The following is a 21,627-nucleotide window of genomic DNA, read 5'->3' on the forward strand; positions in this document are numbered from 1 at the left end:
TATATTTTTGAAGGAAAAAAAATAACACATCAGTATAAGGGTTACCCTGATTGGAACTAGTCAGCTCCCTTTACTTAGAGAAGGATACTAATAACATTAAGGTGGCAGGTACAGTTCAACTAGCTGTCTTGTGTGCAAATTCTAGAACAGTGCCTTTCAATTGCTCACTTACGAATCACAGGGGGAATCTTGGTGCAGTTGGAGATTCTGCATGTCTGACAAGCTCCCAAGCCCCACGGTTCCCTCCAGAGATGATCATACCTTAAATAACAAGGCTCTAGATGATTGTTCTACATATGCATGCCCCTGGTGACAACAGATGCATCTGAGAATGCCAGTAGCTGGCACTAATTCAGTATTCTTTGAATTGAAAAAAAAAAAAAAACAAAAAACAAACCTGAATACTGAAAGTTCAACTCATGCAAGGAGGGAAGAAAACACATAAATTGATATGACAGAGGAATGAGTAAGTTTTATGTAACCTCCCAAGCTATAGAATTCATTTCAAAGGTTCTAGTTTACTAAGAAATCAGGTTCAATAATAGTTATATAATTTACCTTTAATGTTCTTTTAGGTAGTTATAATCATTTGTACCTCCAGCATATCACTCAGCTGCTCACTTTTAAGTATGTCATTTGCCTCACTTTCTCACACCCCTTGTCTCCCACATAACATTTTATTAAATTGCCATTAATCTTCGCCAGGGGCAATTACTCCTTGTTGGCTTTCTTATCCAGTTTTTAAAAATCTCTTTTGGGTTCTGTTTTCTCCAGTCACATGTAATTCTGAGATTGTTCATTAGTTTTGTGAAATTGTGAGAAAAGGGAAAGTATCTGACAGAAAGCACACACAGCAAGAGCCAAGAGTTGTGAGGAAAGATTTCATTAACACCCTAAAAGAGAAGGATGATATCCTATATTTTAACTTACTGTGGATAGGAAAACAACTCCCTCTCTAAGACCACCAACTAAGAAGCTCACATTACTATGAGATAGGAATATCTTCATAATTCTGGGCCCTTAAAAGATAAGCATATATAACAGATGAGCGATGGAATAACAAACTCACCTGACGAAGAAAGGGATTACATTTCTTTTCTTTCTTTCTTTCTTTTTTTTTTTTTTACATCTGTGCTGTAAAAAGGATTTCATTTTTGCAGGTACCCATCTGAGTCTATATGGGAAATTAATGCATCAGGCTTATTAGACAAGTGCAGACATAAGGCCTATAAAGATAGTAGATATTAAATGCTTAATGAAATATAAGGTAAAAAATGAGAACTTCTAGAAGTTGATGGAGTTAGCAAACAAATAGTAAAGGCAGTAAAAATTGAATTATTTCCTCCAAAAATTTCCTTCAGGATAGAGTTTATAGCCTGAAATATGGCTCGCGAGACCATTCCTGATCAGATTCCTGCAAACTCACCCATGCAACCTCTGACTTCGACCTTGCTTTACACACACCCTAGCCTGTAACCCTGAAAAACCATTTGTAGTTTCACAGATGCATCCTTGTGTATTTATTCCTCTATTGTGCACCGGTCTGACATATCCTTTCTTTTCTTATTTTCCAAGTAAATTTCTACTCTTTGTTCTACATTCCACTTGAGAGCTACTTATTTTGTGATGCTTTCTCCAAGGACTTCAGGGAAAGTCCTTCTTCCACCCTGTTCCATAGCATCTTACATATGTAACTATCTGAGTCTTGCAACACTGCAATAATTATTATAAGTCTGTCTCCCACACTGGACTATGAATCCTACTGAGCACCATTACAGAAATGAAACAGTATTTTATTTCTGTTAATATTTCCAGAATTGAATCCTTATTCATTTATTTATTGTTTATTGAATGCTCACTAAGTTTAATAAATGTTTATACATAATGTAAAACGTATATAATTCTTACTAATCACTACTTTGAGGTTATCATTTGAATTTAGTATTCTCTACTTTCAATAGATTTTTTTTCCCTTGAGGATTGATTCTTGAAAGCATAGGTTTCCAAGGACACCTCAGTGCTCCAGGCTTTATAGTTTCATTGCTGGACTAAAACCTTATTTTAATTGTTATCTCTTAGCATCCAACCCCTTCCCATGGTCGATCCTATGCATAATTTTGGAGATAATCTTCCCTAGATACCTATTCCTATCTAAAATGGTTTAGCAGTCCTTGTTTGCCTATTTGATCAAATGTTAATACTTCATTGAAAGCTGCTCTACTTCACACCTTGTCCTCCACAAATTGCACTATTAATGCATCTCTCTGTTTGGAGCTCATACATTTACTTTTTTGACAGACAAGTTACTTACAGTGAAAAATCCCTCCTTGATGATAGTCTAACCAGTGCTCAACTTGCATTCCATTTCCTTGGTAAAGTTTCCTAATATTCTGGCTCATTTAGCAAGGACTTCACCATTTAGAACTGTTTTCTCATGCACATCTTGTGTAAATTTGTTTACCTTCTTCCCTTCAATACTATCTCAGGGACTAGGAAAAGAGTCTCAACATTTTTTTGTATCCCTTTCCCTCTCTAATTTTGCACTTTACTAGATATAATGCACACATAAAAATAGTTTTTGATTTATTGACAAATACTTCACCACATTTTGTTATCTTATATTGGCACCATATATATGCTACATAATAACCTTGCTTTCATGTTGCCTTCTAGCTGGTTGTTTTATATAACTCATATTAACCTATGGATTATAAAACTGTAAAGAGTAGGGATGAATTTCTATATGGAATGTCATTGGAGTATAGTGGAAAATGCACTGAACTGTGAGTCAGAAAACACAGGTCTGAACTCTGCCACTTGTATGCTTTCCTGAGTTATCTTTTATTATCATCATTTCTTCATCTGTAAAATAAGAAGAAAATCCTCAGAGATGTAAGAGTTAAATGAGATATATTCTGGAAACATAGTGGAAGTTTTAATATGCTATACAATATAATGGATTGCTTTTTATTACAGCTTTAAAATTCTTTTGTGGGCAGTGAATGCTGTGTACAGGGCAGACTGTCAGGCAAGGCTCCCTGAGGGTCTTGGGTCAAATTGGGTGGGTATATGTCTCAGGTTTTTAAAGCAATAGCTGCAAAGTCCCATCTTCGGCTTTTTGTTTTTCCTTCAGGATACAAATTATTACAGTCCAATACAATTTTTGGCAAGCCATTTTTCAGCATTTTCCATCTGCTTACCAAACATGACCTCTTGTAGTCCTACTTCTTGCTTTTCCAACTCACCCATGAAATTTGCCTTGTCAATTCTCTCTTCCACCTCGCTGTGGTATCTGTCATACCTGGAACACTCTTTATTCTTAACCTCGCCTGCTTTTCTTTCCGTGGGCTCCTCTTCCCCTCTGCTGGCTGCCAAGGAGAAGCACATTTATTGGCATTGCCCCCAAACAGATGCTTGCCTCGCTCCCTTCCCCCTTTCTCTTCCAGCCAAACCATCACCTGCCAAGGGCTGGTGGTTGCTGCCCCCCCTGTCCACTGCCTCACATTGCTTCAGCGCGAGTCCTTTTTGGCAGCCTCTCCTGAAGTTCCCCTGCCCGTGCTCGCCAGCGCGCTGCTTGCCAGCAGCCTCCCCCTCTTGCCTGCAGCTCTCCTAGCTCCCGCCAGCCTCTCCCCCGCTCGGTCTGCGCGCAGCCTCTTCCTCCCGCCCTTGCCAGCTGCTTTACTCGCCTTTCCTCAGGCTGCTCCCTCGCCTTGTTTCCCCAGCCCTTCCCCTCGCAGCTGGTTTCTTTCCAGAGCCCGGGTCCCTTTGGTCAGATGTTTTGTTTAACACCCGGGATCACCTCTTCTGGGTCCCAGAGTGTACGCGCATCCACCGTTCACTTGGAAAGTGAGCATTTTCATCCCGCTTCTGTATTTGAGTAGTCCCCCACCAAAAGCCCATGCCCACTTCCCGAGCCTGGAAGTCGGAGGGTAGCAATGGTAGAGGAGATTAAGGGAGACACCAGGCCATAGGCTCAGCGGACCCCAACAAAGTTTTGGACTCTTGGGACTTGCCATCGCAGGCTTCCTAAAGTTGGTCAGCCCTGGCAACCGACCTGAGCCACCAAGCAGCACACAGTGACCCGGCGCTCCTTCGACTCCCAGCGACCCCGATCTTCCAGGGCCGCTCCTTTGAGAATGCCAATCGCTCTCCAAGACCAGGCCTGGGCCATTCCCCGGGCCCCACCAGGGTCTGCAGCCTGAGCCCCACCCAGCACCGCCCCTCCGGCTGGGGAGGGGCGCACTTGTTTCTAGAGGCAAGGCGGCAGGGAGGATGGAGCCGCCCAGGTTTCTGGCTGCCTGACTCGGGGGTGAGGGTTGGGTGACATTATTAATGAGCTCTCCTCAAACCAGTGCCCTTCTCACGGGTTGGTTACCTCCAGTGCGCCCTACCGTAGCAGGGAAGCCTTTATGAGCCGTCTCCTTTAAGAAGCGCGCGCGCGTCTGTGTGTCGGGCTGTGTCTGCGTGTGTGTGTGTGTGTGTGTGTGTGTGTCCGTGTGTGTGTGTGTGTGTGTGTGTGTGTCCGTGTGCGCGCGCGCGCCCCCGGGCGCGCGGTGAGGGCCCCAAGAGCCAGGCAGACCCCGGGAAGGAGGAGTTATGTAGATTACGGATGAACATTCTGGAGGGGAGCGAGGAGAAGGGGGAAGGAGAAGCAGAGGCGAGAGAGCGAGGAGCGGCGGAGGCCCTTCCCGCAGAAGCTGGGGGCGGCGGCGGCGGAGGAGGAGTAGGCAGTGGAGGAGGAGGACGCACGGGCTGGAGGCGGCGGCGGCAGCGGCGGCGGCTGCTGCTGCGGCTGCGACTCGGCGCTTAGAGCCGGAACCGCCGGTGAACTTGGGCGCCACGTTCCCGGTGACGGACCCCGGAGAATGGTGAACAGGAGCTGCTGCTGACCCTTCCTCCGCCGCTGCTTCTCGGGGGCTGCCGAGCGCGGGGCCCCCGTCTCCTCCCCTTGCCCGGCTGTGGGTGAACCTGCAGGCACCCTACCCACCCGGAGGACTTTTTTTTGAAAGGAAACGAGGGAGGGAGGGAGAGGGAGAGAGGGAGAAAACGAAGGGGAGCTTGTCCATCCATTGAAGCACAGTTCACTATGATCTTACTCACATTCAGCACTGGAAGACGGTTGGATTTCGTGCATCATTCGGGGGTGTTTTTCTTGCAAACCTTGCTTTGGATTTTATGTGCTACAGTCTGCGGAACGGAGCAGTATTTCAATGTGGAGGTAAGAGTACCAGGGCTTTCTTCCTCCTCCCTTGCCTGAAAACATTTTGTTCACTCCTCGGGTCCTTGCAGCTCAGAGCAGCCTGGGTCTCAACACATTGTTTCCCTTCCAGACGCCAAGACCCTTGTTGAGTTTCCCTGTGTCTTAGGTGATGGATGCGCGTGAGACCGAGAATCCGTTATCCCCGGCAGCACAAAGCACGATGCTGTGCGCTCAGACACAATTGTAGCCGGTCCATGCTTTTCACCGAGGAGAAGTCCTACATATAGCAAACGTGTAGCTAAACAAGGCAGCTTGACTTTATGATGGATAAACAGCTCGGGAAAGGCAGAATTAATTGCTCGGCATCATGTACTGCCTTGGTATTGTTCCTGAAATCTTTCTCCCCATGTTTGGTGCCTAACAAAGGAGGTTAAAATCAAAGACTCTAGAGGAGAGCGTGGGAATACTTGATATGTTTAATAACATTAGTTTGTGACAAAACACTTGAGCAGACGGAGTCTTTTTCTCATTTAGACATAACTTAATACACTGTAAATAGATCTGACTACACAGAGGACATAAAATCCACCTTTTTAAGTGTCTTCGCTCCCCCTCCCCCGCCAATTTAAAATAAACGTGGCACAATGTAATAGTTGTGAGGTGTGTTTTTAATTTGATTTCACACTTTCATGACAAAACTGAGAGGTTTCAGACTGTCATTTGCTTTACTTTGATAGCTTTGAGAACAGACAGCACAAAGCAAGAGGGAACTTAAGGATAAAGACTTGTCAGACCTCTGCCAAAGTACTCTTCCTGTCATCAACTCAGCACTAAAGCCAGCAATGTGCAATAAATCAATGAAAGAGTGTGTACACCTGGGCTGTAACACAAGTTTATAAGGTACATGGTGGAATACAAAGACAGTAAGAGAGTTTTAGTAAAAGATACTCCTTTTGATTAGGTCTGATGTCTTCTGACATCTCAAAAGAATTATGATTAGTTCTCCAAGGAGTAATGTGATTTTTCTCTTATATTGTTAATATTACAGAGCTTACTGTCATTTTGTTGGGAGTGTGTGTTTACACAATAGCAGGACCTGTTGCACAGTATTTGAACATGCTTCATGTAACCAATTTATATACAATGTGTGCATAATAAATGCCATGTGTGAAGGCATATTCTGAATATAACTCTGTTTATATAAGATGTTTTTAGGACTCCATGTAATAAGTGATGGTTGGTACAGAAACAAAGTATTTGAAAAAGTAAGAACCATTATCATCAAAAAAGTTAAAGTTTACAGATGTTAAGTATGAATAATTACACAAAAACCCCAATGTGAAAACCAAAATGGTTTAACCCTTTGAAATATACCACTTTGTTTTTCTGAATAAAAAGAGAGAGGGGGGCTAAAAGTCTTAGATGTTTCTTGGTTTCAAATTTGAACTTTTGGAATTCCATGCCACAGATGGATTTTTGTACCTAACATTTAAATCAAGAGATACTTTAGTGTTGAAATGAAGAAATAATTAATTTATAGGCTGGAGGAATGAAAGTGGCAAACTGTATTTATAATGTTGTAAACAGAAGGGCCCGTTGCTTTAGACTGCTGGTAGTGTAGATGGTGCTGAGGTGGGTGGGTGGGGGAGGTGGTCAAATAAGTGCTAGGTTATATCTTACTCTCTATAGGAAGGGAGGGGGAGCCTGGATTGATGGCCATCTGCTTTGGGAGAGTATTAGATTTGCTTTGAGAGATTGGGATAACATCAGTGTTTGATAATTATTTGGTTTCTTTTGTGAGACTAAACATAAGTTAAACTTTTATTTCTTTATATTGGAATCCCTCAGTTCAATCAGCTATTATTATGCAAGAAAAAGTTATGATTTTACTAAAAAAAAACTGATTTAATTTTGAATTCCATTGACTTCTCTTTCTTCATTGAGATATGTGTGAAACAATGGTTCATGGAGAAAAGGGTTATTTTTCCCATTTTTAGAGTATTTAAGTTATTCTATCCATATTTATTGCACAAATTTAAGTATGTTGGATAAAGTCATGTGCCATCTGAGACCTTAGTAAGCTTACTTGATACAAAGGGAGTTTCTACTTATTTAGAGTAGATTATATGCTATAGTTTGGATTATTCCAAAATAGGGTGTTTTTAAAGCTCTTGAGCACTTCTTTGCTTGGATTTATAAGCTTCTTTATGTGTAACGATAACCTCTCTTTTTTAAAATTATAAGAGTAGCCGCTGGTAAAATCAAAATATTGTAAAGAACGTAGAATGACAGGATGTTTTCTGACATGAATTTCTGCCTGATTCACTTTTATTAGATGTTTCTTTTTGCTAGGAAGCACTAATGGGAAGAATAGTCCATCACTTCCTCTCCAGAAGAGGCACTTATATTGTGTTCCTCATTCTGGTTGCAAAACATACACACTGGGAATGTTTCATTTGATTGATTCTCAAGGACAGTCTTAAAATAAACAGCAATGGTATCAATCATGCATGAAGCTCATATAATCATAAAATTTTTTTCTAGTAAGCACACCAAGTTATTATAGTTGGAACAAAGCTTCAGAGAGATGCTTTTTATGCTGACAACTAAGATTACAAGGCTTTATTCATCACTGAATTTAACAATTTTTGGTACCCTCATACTTTTCATCTGTATGATTTAAGATTTAAAATCCTGTATTTTTCTGAGGAAAGGTATTCATGTTAACTCTTTCCTGTCTGATTTTTAAGAATATAAACATTCAGAATTGCCAATTATCAACATGAGAGATATTTTTTAATATACTGATGAAATCCTGTTATAGAGAAAGAGTGCATTTGGTTTTGTTTGTTTTGTCTTGTATTTTAAGAAGCAAAATGGCACATCTTTTATAGCTAAGAAAGGGCCAGACACTACCAGGCGTAATACTATGAAAGAGATCATTTTTCTACTTATATTTCAGGTGGAACACTTTTAATGTTAAGTTTTCAGTATACACTTACTTGGACAAAGACTTTCGCGTATCATTGGATCCCTTTTTTGGGAGTGGGTCTGTGTGTAATAATTAGCATGATGCAAAGGAATTCACTGATGTTAACTAAAGTAAAAAACTATTGTCATTGGGCAGCAACCTGAATCAGAGATGTTCATTGGTCAGAAGAAGCTAAATTATTAACAAAGAATTATGATTTAATCTCTACTGTCTTAAAGATCATTTTGTCACTAAAACACTTATCTCGTTAGTGGGGATTTTCATAATCCTGTGTATTTTTTGGAGGAGGTGCAGTAAGCACTTTTGTTATGAAATTTGAAGTAGAATATAGTTTGTGATACTAATGACTCTCATTATCAACTTTGGTAGTTTGTCAAATGTTACATATGTGAACAACATATTCTTTATTGATTTTTAAACAATAGCACACAGTTCCAGTGAAGAAAAAATTTTTAATCCAATTTAATGATAAAATGAAAACATGCAAAATCTCTAAGTGATACATATATCAAAGCATAAGAAGATGATTACTCTTGTGACAGAAAAAAAATCTTGATAAAGCAAAATTTTATTTTATTGTTCATAATTTAAGAAAGAAGAGAGTGTAGATTTCAGTGGGATATTTGATAAAAAAATATTATGAATTGTGAGTATAACTATTTTCTAAATTTTTTTTGCAATATATTTATTTAACTGATCTAGAATTTACTTACCTTTGCCAGGTTTGTCTGAAAATACCTAAAAGTTCAGAGTTTGCTTTGGGTAGCTTTGTATTGCATATAAACTTGGCAATAATTGGTTATGAGACATTTCAGAGATAAAAAATTATATTTTTTTTAGATGTAAATTTTAAAATGTCATCTGTTGGGACACTTTTTTTTCTTATCTCTTGTTCTCTACTTGCTTAAATAATCAAGGTGCTTTATTTAATTTGCTCATGGAAGGATGGTGACACCATGGTTCCTTGAGTAAGGAACTCTTCTGACTATATCCTGTAATTCTCCACTGTAGCAGTTTATCAGTTTTAACTGTCCAGCAACAGGGGCTGTGTGACTGATTCATAAAGACTTTTATCTATTGCAAGATTGCAGGCTTAGCAAGACATCTCAAATATTCTGGGCATTCAGAATGCTCATAAAGGCTAAAAACTTTGACCAAGGAGACCAGAAGGCTCAATGGTCCTAAGGTTCCCCACCTTCTCCTACATGTCCCACTTTGACTGTTCCTTTCTCTGTTGAGAGTTGGCTGGGCAGGTTTTCCTCAGATCTAGGTTTATTCATGAGAATTTTTTAGGTGAGCATATACCAGTAAGGTGTGTTTTGTCCTACTATCCCCTTAAGAAATCCATAGAGAGCAACAGTCCAAGCTCACCCCTCTCTATAGCACTGGCCTTTCTCATCTAATCTCTTCTCCCTTATCAATTAAGGATAAAGTTGGGTTCAATAACAACTTTACTATTTCTGGAGTCAAGTTAAAAGTGACAGATACAAAATTTCTACTTTTTTAAATTCACGCTAATCAAGGTTAACATAAGAAAATTTTAATGCACTTGTTCAGTGATATAATTCTTTTATCTGAAGTTCGATTAATAAATTATTTTATGTAAATTTACTTGACTTATTGACCTACTCTAGTTACTCAAAATGTACCTGTTCAGAATATTTGGTAGATGACTAATTGGAATTAGTTCAGGACAACAACAACAAAATCAAACATTTGAATCAATGAGTTACATTTATTCAGTGTTGGAAGAGAAAGATTTATTTCTTTACTCTTTCAGGAATGTTTTGACCTTTCGACATGTATATTTGAAATTGAGATAGTTATTTTTCATGTTACTTTCCGTCACAATTTATTTTAAATATCTGTGAATATAATTACATCCATCGATTCATTTTTTTATTATGGAGGAATACGGTAATTTAGAGCACATATTCTGAAAGTAGGCTGTCTGATTCTAATTCCATTCATTTTGCTTGCATGTTGTGTAATAATGGACAAGTTATTAATCTCTGTGAGCCTTAATTTATATATCTGTAGAATGAGGATACTGATAGTGCCTGCCTCATAGGGTTGTTTGATGATTAAATGAATATGTATATATCACATGCATATATGTGTGTGTGTATATACTATCTATCTATCTATATATATATATAAAATAGCTTGAAACGTGTTGGCATGGTTAAAAACTCAATACTTTGTAGATTTCATTGTTAGAAAATAAAAGTTGATGCAGAGGTAATTGACATGATGGCATCTAATAACATAAAAGTCTGTCAGGTTAGGGTGTGCTAGCTGGTCTAGGAAGATTTTATTTAAATCCTTTTTTCATTTTTAACAAATGTACTGAAAATCAACTAAATGTAACATCAGTACATTTTCTTCCCGTGGGTTTTTCTTAGACAGTTTAGTTGAAGAATGTGATTTTCACATTTTGTCTTGTCATCTGTTACTATCATAGAATGTCAAGTTCAGCTCACACCTTCTTTCACAAGATTGAGTTCACTGAAATCTGTTCATCTTTTCTAATACCATAGAAAATAAATAGGCCTTTATATTTCAATAGGCTTGTTTATTTTTATTGGCTTAAGCCCCAAGTGCTTCATTTCCATAGTATTGGTAGGATTCAGTATATGATTTAGGCCAGCTCTATGTTATACCTAAAATTCAGAACATAAAAGTCTTTCTTTTTTTAATTTATAGGGGAGACATCAGAATGGGCAGAAAAAGATTAAAGTGTTTTGTACAATGACAAAGACATTTAGAAAAAGCCAAAAATTTGTCCATATAGTATTCGAAATGGGAAGATAGGTGGTAGCATAGTGTGATGGAGCACTGGGATGGAAGTCGAAGAATGTGGGCTTGAACTCTGGTCCTCTCACTGGCATAACTTTTGAACTTGGACAAATAATTTCTTCAGTGCTTCTATCTGGAAAAATGAGACTTGAACTAAACTGTCACTAAGGCCTTTTCTAAATTTGGAATTTTTTAGTAGTTAGCCTCCAAGGTTTACTTTACATTGCCAAAGGGGGGGGGTTGTACATGTTTATTCTATAAATTTGGGGGCAACTAAATCACAAAGTAGATACTTCAGATTTTTTTTTCTGAAATTAATATCATTAGGCAGTACAGAATATATAACTTTAATATGTATTAGCATCTATAGTGACAAAGGGTGTAGGGGGTTCCATTTTGGAAATAATTCTAGCCCTCTGCTGAGTAGTAAAAACACTGACAGCAAGTGATAGGCAATTTTCCAATCAATTTTTGGCAAAGGTAGTGAAATTTAAAAATTTAATTTTAAAAACATGGCTTAGTGTTATTTAACGTTATTTTGAAAAATATGCATCATCTACAGGTGGTACTTCAGTCAAAAATAGGCAAATTGAAATAAGTTCAAACTCTGAGTTTTAGCTGAGAATTTTTGGGGAGAGGGTCTCAAAATTTGAATCTATCTATCTGTATATGTATACAAACATGCACATATTTTATAGTGAAACGATGTGCTTATACTGTGTGTTCCATTTGCCCATTTTGGGAAATAATTTTGGCACATAGCTCTTTGAGGGTTTTTTGTTCTTCACCACATATTTGATTTTGAATGTGAAAAATCAGATTGCATTTGTTTGATAAAATATACAGCTTATGTGAACAACAAAAAATTCCAGGCTAAAAAGATAAAATACTAAGAAATAATGTTTGTAACACTCAGATTTTCTTTTGCCTTCTTTTCCTTTATCTTGGGAAAGTTATTTATAGATTTTGAGGTTATTCATGAAACCATATTTGATTGTTGCTTCCTGTAATTTAGCACTCTGAATGGCTATTATTTGCTTGGTATTTCACCACTACTGTTTGGCATTGTACATCCTTAGGTTTGGATCAGTGGAATAGCCTGATGAGCCACAGAACAGAAGCTTAGCCAAGAGAGTAAGAGTAATCCCACTGTAGCCCCTAACCTTTGATTAAATGTGACCTCTGGGTGTAGCATATAAAAAGAGGCTAGAGGGAGCTATTGAGCTGTTTAAAGACTCCAGTGGCTTGGAAGAGCTTGGTTTAAAATCAAGGACAGATCCTAGGTGCAATCAAATGTCTTAAAATGAATCATAGCCAATCACAGAGAGTTTGGAGAAATAAATGAACATATACTTAACAATTTAAAATTTAAGCTAGGTTTACTGAGAGCCTCTTGGTACCAGTGATTACATATTTGATGAACTAAGAAGGAAATTAGCACTTTTCCAGTGGGAAAGTCCTGGGTATGACAGTATGACAAAGAATGTTATAATGTTGGACTGCTTTACATTTCTCTTGTTTTTAGGTGTGGAATAGGTTAGAAACTATACTTTATAGTAACTGTAGGTGCTTTTGGTGTTGCCATTTTAACTAATTGGGATGAGTTTATGAAATAATTATGGTTTTATAGATTAGAAGAGGGATAAATTTAATTTAATAATGGCTTTTAGATAATCTGTAGCAAAAATTCAATTTTTTTTTTTGAGATGGAGTCTCTCTGCAACCCGGGCTAGAGTGCTGTGGTGTCAGCCTAGCTCACAGCAACCTCAAACTCCTGGGCTCAAGCAATTCTCCTCTCAAGTAGCTGGGATTACAGGCGCTCGCTACCATGCCTGGCTAATTTTTCTATTTTTAGTAGAGATGGGGTCTCACTCTTGCTCAGGCTAGTCTCAAACTCCTGACCTCAAGCGATCCTCGTGCCTCGGTCTCCCTGAGTGCTAGGATTACAGGCATGAGCCACTGTGCCCGGACAGAAAAATCCAATTTTAAAAGCTTGAGAGACTAAAGTTATTTTATTTTCTAATGTTTGCCATAGGATCTATTGAATAAATACTTTTCAGTGAAAGCAGATTTTAAAATAGTTTTTACCTATTCTTCTTTTTAAATATATGTAAGAAATGATCCATAAAAGTGGGAAACCATTTGGTTTCTCTAAATAGAAACCTCAGAAATGTTTTCAGTTTACCATGTTATATGATGTCTGGTAGAGGGAGGAGGATAAAAAGGCATTAGGGCGTGCCAACATTTAATTCAGATATTATAATCTACTCAAAAGCATCATTCAGATTTTTTTTTAAGTTTTTAAATCTAGTCAGTTAACTGAGATATGAATAATTGAAGTAAACCATGGCCCCACAGATGGATGTTCTCAGGAGAGAGAGTTCTTAGAGTGATGTATTCAGATGACCAAGTAAACCCAAATAAACTACTCACTGAAATGGAATTTTACAGTATTTGTTTTTATCACACTTAAGGGGGAGTAAACTGCCCTTTTTTAGGGGAAGCTGGATACTTCTATGAATTTCACTTCATGTCCCCAATTGCATGCACCTGATGTGATGTTAATGGAAGGCAGGCATGTGGCTGATGAGATCGATCAGACCCCACTGATGTCAGTGGAGACATTTTTCCCCGAGGGAACGTGTTTCACATTTGAATTCCTATCATGTCTAAATAGTTTCTCTTTGTTTATAATGATTACACATTTTCATTTGTTTTAGTTTTCTAATGCCGGTGCATTCATTCTTTCTTTACTCTGAACAATTGCCAGGTCATTCCTTCTTGTTGTCCTACTTGTTTCTTCTAGTTGGAATCTTAGGAACTTCATATTTTAGCTATATTGCAGGACCCCGGGGTTCAAATTTGGGAAGAATTTTATGGGAACACCTCTCCCCTTTTTCACCATAAATAAAGTAGAATAGATTCAAATAGCTTACAAAAACAACTGTATACTCAATGGTTTGTATGAAATTGAGAACAAACCTACAAAACAATCAAGAGCACTGACACTTACGGATAAAATTCTTTTTGGAGGATTGGGTGTTTCTTACATTGCAACAACTCTGCTCTTAAAATTCACCCTTTTGCTCATGGTATGATGGGTTGAGTGAAGTCATTTGCTTCATGGGTGACTCAAGCAAATTACTTAAGTGGTCTTTGCCTTGTTTTGGCCATTTATATAATGGATGTGTGATCTTTATTGCCTGTCTGTAGCACAGGTTTTGTAATAATAGCACTGAAACAATGTTGACCACTCTCCTTTGTAAGGAAGAATACGGTGGTGTTCCAGGTCCTGTGTTCCCTCTGATGACCGGGGATATGTTGATAGTAACAACTACTTTCTGATATTGTATTCAAATTAGATAAAAAAAAATCCAAACAACCAGTAAAATGGAAATACCTGGAATTTATTTGAACATCTTATTTTAATGCTAATAAAAACAATGTTGTTTAACATTGGTTGAACACTTGCTATGTGCCTAATAGTGTTCCAAATGTTTCATATATAGTAATACATTTAATTCTCATTATAATCTTGTTAGCACTATTTCTTTTTCACAAATGAGGAGTCTGAGGTATGGAGAGGTTAATGAACTTGCCAATACTACATTGCTATAAAGTACTGAAGTGGAGTAGCCTAGAATCAAAGCAGGCAGGCTAGCTGAGGAACCCAGGCTCCTAACTAAATAAATACAAGTGAGGATTTTATCATGGAATTGTAGCAATTCAATCATATGTTCATGTTCTAGTTCTAATTCTCATTTCTTGCCATTTCCACCACATCTACCGATCCTTCCTCCACTAAAGTCTTGAACCCCTCAAAGTCATGTATGAGGGTTGGAATCAACTACTTCCACACTTTTGTTAATGTGAATATTCTTAATGGTGTCTAGAATGGTGAATCCTTTCTAGATTTTCAATTTACTTTGCCCGGATCCACGAGAGGAATCACCATCTATGGCACTATAGCCTTTTGAAATGTATTTCTTAAATAGTAAGACTTGAAAGTCACAATTACTCCTTCATCCATGAGCTGCAGAATGTAAGTTGTTTTAGCAGGCTTGAAAACAAAATTCATCTCCTTGTGCATCTCCATCAGAGCTCTTGGTGCATTGTCAAGGAACAGAAATATTTTAGAAGGAATCTTTTTTTTTTTTCTGAGTAGTAGGTTTCAATAATGGGCTTAACATAGTCATTAAACCATGCTGTAAACAGATGTGCTATCATACAGGCTTTGTGGATACTTTACATTTCTAGAGCATAGGCAGAGTAGACCTAGCGTAATTCTTAAGCCCTAGGATTTTCGGAATGGTAAATGAGCATTGGCTTCAACTTAAAGTCCCCAGGTGCATTAGCCCCTCACAAGAAAGTCATCCTGTCCTTTGAAGCTTTGAAGCCAGGTCTTGATTTATCCTCTCTAGCTATGAAAGTCCTGGATGGCATCATCTTCCAATAGTCTCAATTGAAAGTATGTTTAATTAGCCACCTTCAGCAATTAGATTTTCTAGATAATTTGCTACAGCTTCTACATCAGCACTTGCTGCTTCACTTTGTATTTTTATGTTATGGAGATGGCTTCCTTTATAAAACCTCATGAACCAACCTCTGCTAGCTTCAAACTTCTGCAGCTTTCTTACCTCTCTCAGCCTTCATAGAATTAAGAGAGTTAGGGCCGTGCTGTGGATTAGGCTTGGTTTAAGGGAATGTGTGGCTTATTTGATTTTCTATGTAGACCACTCAAACTTTCTCCGTATCAGCAGTGAAGCTGTTCCACTTTCTTGTTATTCATATATTCACTGGAGTAGCACTTTTAAGTTCCTTAAAGAACTTTTCCTTTGCATTTACATCTTGGCTAACTGATGCAAGAGGCCTTGCTTTCTGTCTATCTTGTCTTTTTCTTCACTAAGATGAATCATTTCTAGCTTTTGATTTAAAGTGAGAGATGTGCACCTCTTCCTTTCACTTGCATACTTGGAAACCATTATGAAGTGGCTTAATTTCATTATCTTTGAGTCTCAGGGAATAGAGAGGCCCAAGGAGGAGAGAGACGGGGGAGGGCCAGTGAGTGAAGCAGTCAGAACAGACTCTGCATTTGTCAATTTAGTTTGCCCTTAAAAATGGGCATGGTTCATGGCACCTCAAAACAATTTCAGTAACAACATCAAACATCACTGATCACAAAGAGTGAGGTTTGCGAATAGTTATTTTTCAATTCAAGGTAAGTTTTTTGAATCACTGTTCTACTACATATCTCATAATATGTTCTGCATAAACTAGTCCAGCAAGATGTTTCTCAAACAAAAGCACACTGTAGTCAAATAAATTCAATAAATGTGAAAAAAAATCACTGATTGCAGATCAATGTAACAGATATAATCATAAAGAAAAAGTGAAATATTGTGAGAATTACTAAAATGTGACACAGAGACACAAAACGAGCACATCCTGTTGGGAAAATGGTGCTATTGGACTTGATTGACATAGGGTTGCCACAAACCTTCAATTTGTAAAAAAAAAAATAAAATAAAATAAATAGAAAAGCATTATCTGTGAATCCCAATAAAGTGAGGCACAAAAAAAAGAGAGATTCCTGTACTGAATATCACAATGTCTGTGTGCAAGAGCTTTGGAAGCAATACTTAAAAATCTTAACTATGTCACATACAAGCTCTGTAGTCTTGGGTGAGCCACATGATTTCAATTCTTATCAATTTCTTGATAAGTAAAATAGAGATGAGAGTATCCAACTTGAAGATTGTTGTAAGATAAAAGAGTTGAGAGATACTGGACAAAGATGAAGTAAGAGGCTCTTGACTTACTCTCCGATACTCTGAAATAACCAAAAGAAAAAACAGACAAAATACATGAAACAAGTCACTAGACGTCACGTAATGAAGGAGTCATCCCTGAGTGATGGGAAACAAATGCGGTGAGCCCTGTGATTATCTCAGCTTACTGCCTTGAGAGGGTTTCCCAGCTGTAGTACCAGGAAGCTGGAACCCAGGTTGAGCCAGGTGGACTCCCTGAGTTAAGGAATGGAACTGGCATATGGGGAGACCAAAGTGGCTAGTGTTCACAGGACAGAAAGGTGGAGAGGAGAGATCTGCAAAAAGTGAAAACACCAGAGACCTGCAGAGGGTTCCCCTTGAGTATGCAGTCGAGAGCTGGTCTGTGCCACCCTGGGAAGTAACTAATGGGGGCCAGGGGAAGAATCAATCAAAAGGATCAGATGGAATCATGCCCGGTGCTCATGAGGGGCTGATGATAGTGCCGGCTCCCTCAACCTCAGACTTCACAGGGCATTGGGTAGAGTACTCAGCAGTACATTGCCTCATTTGTGGGAAATAATTAGCTCTGGACCAAACACTGCTCTGGTTCTGATTAACATATCTTAATAGGAAGACCTGAAAGGGTCAAACTGTTTCTAAGTGACTTATCTGCTTTCCACAACAAAGCTTGGTAGTATTTACTAGAATACAAAAATACCAAGCACCCCACAAGTTAAAATTCATAATGTCTAGCATCCAGTAAGAAATTACCAAGAATATAAAGAAGCAGAAAAACACTACCCATAAGGAGAAGAAAATTCAATAAATTTAACTGGATTTAAAAATAACTCAGATGTTAGAATTAGCAGAGAAGGACGTGAAAGCAGTTATTATAATGATATTCTTTATGTCCAAAAGTTGACACTTGGAAGATACAAAAAAAAATATTCAAATTGAATTTATAGAGATCAAAACTACAATATGTGAGATGAAAAACTTGAAATTAACAGATTAGATATTACTGAAGAAAAAAATAGTAAACTTTAGGTTACAGCAATAGGAGCAACACACAGAAAAGAAAATGAAAAAATGAGCAGACTCAGGCGATGCAAAGGCAATTTATGTAATCAGAGCATTTGTACGCCACCCCCCCAATACTCTGAAATAAAAAAAAAATAAAAACTAAAAACTAAAATAAAAATGAGCAGAATATCAGTGAGATATGGGACAACTGCAAGTGGCCTAATGTACATGTAATTTGAGTCTCTTAAGGGAGGAAGAGATAGAACAATGCTTTTCCTAATTTGATGGAAAATATGTAAACTTACGGATCCAAGAAGCTTGATGAATTTCATACGCAAAAAACATGAAGAAAACTAGATGAAGGCACACCATAATCAAATTGCTCCAATGAGTGATAAAGAAAAAAATCTTAAAAGCAGGCAGAGAAAAACAGACACCTTACATGTAGAGGAACAAAGAAAAGATGACATATTTCTTGTCAGATACAACACAAGGAGAAGACAGAAGAGCAACGTCTTAAAATATGGAAAGGAAAAAAAACCCTCTTGACTTAAAAAATGTCTTTCAAATATGAAGGCAATATAAACAATTTTTCAGACACATAAAAAGCTGAAAGATTTCTCACTAGTACACCAGAATTGCATGAAATTTTAAAGACTATCCAAAAATGGGAGACAGCCTAAATGTCCATCAGCATCAACGTGTGCACAGATAACAAACTCTAATACATCCATATGATGGAATACTACTTCGTAATGAAAAAGAATGAACTGTTGACATGTGGTAAAACATAAATGAATCCCAAAATAATTGTGCTGATGAACAAAACCGGACAAAAGGAGCGTATGCTGTGTGATTCCATTTACATAAAATTGTAGAAAATGGACACTAATTTATAGCAACAGAAAGCAGATCAGCAATTGCCTGTGGACTAGGAGAGGAGAGTGGGAGGACAGGGAAGAAATAATTACAAGGAGGCCAGAGAAGACTTTTGATGATGGTGGATGTGTTGATTTCTTTGATTGTGGTGATGGTTTCATGTGTATGTCAAAACTTACCACATTGTACATTTTAAATATATGCTGCTTATTGTATAGCAATTGTACTTCAATATAGCTGTTAAAAATAGCACATCGAATATGTAATCCAGTTCTTAGTACATAGTAGCCAACCTAATAATGATAGCTGCTGGTATTACACATATGCTGTAGCCTAGATTGAGATGGAAAGTAGGTTGCAATCTTCTTTATAACACTGTTCTATAGAAGTAAAGTGCCTAACTATAAAATATTGAGTTGATCAGGATTTGGCTTTGGCTTTGGGGCATGTCTGACTCTGTAATCTTTCTTTGGGCAGTGGATCCCTGTGGCTTAAAATACCTAGACGAAGACAACTGCCAGTTTTTATGTCCAGTTTGCATCCCTGTTCTCAGCTCTAGCCGGTATGCTCATCCGTCCACCTGTCCTTACAGACAAGTCCAACTTGCTGTGCACAATGACAAACATTCTGATCTGCCCTTTCCCTCAGACAGTGCAGCCCATCATTGTGCTGGTATCACCTACCTCATTGGGTGTTCATGCCGGGAGTGGGGTGCCAGCCCCCCAGCTCCCTGACCCTCACTCGCTGCTCCTAATCAGTTGCCTCATTTCCTGTAACATAGATCTTCAATATTTTCACTTCTCATGTCTGCTTTAGGACAAGCCTATTTCATGCCTCTGCTGTATCTGGTCTTGACATACTGTATTACCCCGTGGCCTGCGTGGCCTCTCATTATCAGATGCAGCCCTGTTTCCAGCCTCATACCTCAGAGCTCATCTCCTGCTTTTCAAGATCTAGCACAGAAGGCCTCACACTAAGTACACCTGTACACTCTTAATAATGAATGAAAACCCCCAAAAGCTTCTACTATGTAGTTTGTATCTATCTATATTTATGATACTAGATAAATCTGAGAAAATTTTAAAATATTTATTTAAAAATTAATTTAAAATGATGTTATCATAAATAACATTTTTGTGAAAAATAAATTTTACAAAACAAAATAATAGAAAAGTGGCATTGCCTTACATTTTCCCATATACCTTTAATATTAAATCTGCCTTAACAAAAGATAGCTAGATTCTTGCATCTGCTTGATTGTTCACACTTGCAGTTACAAATCATGTAAGCTCGACTGTCAATCACAAGTGAATGAGAGTGAAAAGGCAGATAACATCTTATTAAAATAGTTTTAACTCCTGAAAGAGTTTTAGGACATTCAGAAGTTCCTGGACCAAACTTTGAGAACCTTTGTCCTAGTAGCTACACTGTTTTTTTTCCTCCTGATATGCCAAGATCCTTCCACCTTAGAGTCTCTATCAAAACACTTAATTCCTTCATTTCTTCCCCACCCATCTATACACTTTTTATTGTTCAGCATAAACATTATCAGGCCTTTTCTTTAAATCTCCATCTTAACCTTCACCAGGTAATGTCCCCATTATGCACTTATAATAAACTTCTTACTCTTTAAAGCATCTTTTGTAATTATACTCAGTATTTTATCTTACTTCAAAGTTAAATACTGACATGTGTACGTAAGATATAGGCTTACTCTTAAAATTAGCATTGAAAATATATTCAGTGGCTTATTCATTGCTAAGACTTGGCCCATGGACACTAAGAAGCCAAATATCAATGTCTTTCATTTCTTTGTGCCTTTGAGTTTTGGTCTTCCTGTCTCTGGAAATATGTAGGCCAAATTCATATTTGCTAATAGAGAAATTTAAGGGGGCTGAAATAAATAATTTTTTTCTCTTCTTGCCTGGAGCGTATGGTTAAATTTGGTATATTAGAGTAAATTAAATGCCTGTGCAAATAATCTGTTGTAGAAGGTATTTGTGTGATAGATTCATATATGTCTTTCACAGTAGATTATAACTTTATGTTGAGCCAGAATATATCTGTCTTGGTCTTCACCGTATTCCACGAACTGGACACTGCCGTGCAAAAAGTGGAGAGCTCTATACGTATACACTGATGGTATTAGTGGATTACAGAATCCCTATTCATGGGTGTTTCTAGTGAAATTGATATTTTCTGATCTATTTCAATAGTTGTCTTCTCCCTTAACTCATTTAGCCCACACTGGGTGACAAGATGGTGCTTTTACCTTACATTAACTTCAGTTACTCTATTAAAAATGTTTAAACTTCAAATAATCAAAGGTCATATTTATCTTAGTGTCTAATGGTCAACTAGTGAGCTACATGGACTTCTGGATTTTTCTCTAGTCATCTCCATCATGTTACTTCAGTGTTTGTGGTATAAATAGCATTTTCTATCTTCATTCACCAATAACATTTATATCAAAAATATTGTACAATTGGTCAGTTTTTTCAGAGATGTGTATCAGAACACCTAGGAAAAATATCAAAAGAAAATAACTTTGTTCTATTAATAGTTCATTGACTTCAGTTGTAGTTATTACTGTTATTAAACAGTAACTTCCTCAAGACAGTTTTTAGAAAAGAGCAAACAGAAATTTACTTGTATTTCACTGGAGGCTTAATTCATTTCAATCTGTCTTTGAGCTACATGGATAAGAAAAAAAAGTTGATATGCTGTCAACTGCTGCATCCATTAGCATGTAAAACCTGAAGACTGAATAATCACATAATAATTTGTACTTATTTGAAATAACTTACATTAAAATTAGATCATGTTTAGTGTTCTAACAATCACAATATTAAAGACCCATGAAGAATTTACTCAAGAAAATTAAAAATTTGATGGATTTTCTTTTGCTGAACTCCTCCATATTGGCAATAGGTAGGACAAAAATAGGAAAAATACAAGACTTTTTC

The 21,627-nt window shown here is 37.6% G+C and overlaps 1 protein-coding gene across 1 annotated transcript in view; it reads left to right on the top strand.

Annotated features, from left to right (window-relative positions):
- Window positions 1-5,086: 5,086 nt before the first annotated feature.
- MMP16 (matrix metallopeptidase 16) overlaps window positions 5,087-21,627 on the top strand; it is a 264,340-nt gene continuing 247,799 nt past the window's right edge. The window contains exon 1 of the mRNA XM_069466260.1: window positions 5,087-5,218. Coding sequence (XP_069322361.1) covers window positions 5,087-5,218 — 132 coding nt within the window. The remainder of the gene's footprint in view (window positions 5,219-21,627) is intronic.

This window comes from Eulemur rufifrons, chromosome 3 (genome assembly GCF_041146395.1).
Source record: "Eulemur rufifrons isolate Redbay chromosome 3, OSU_ERuf_1, whole genome shotgun sequence".
Taxonomy (NCBI): Eukaryota; Metazoa; Chordata; class Mammalia; order Primates; family Lemuridae; genus Eulemur; species Eulemur rufifrons.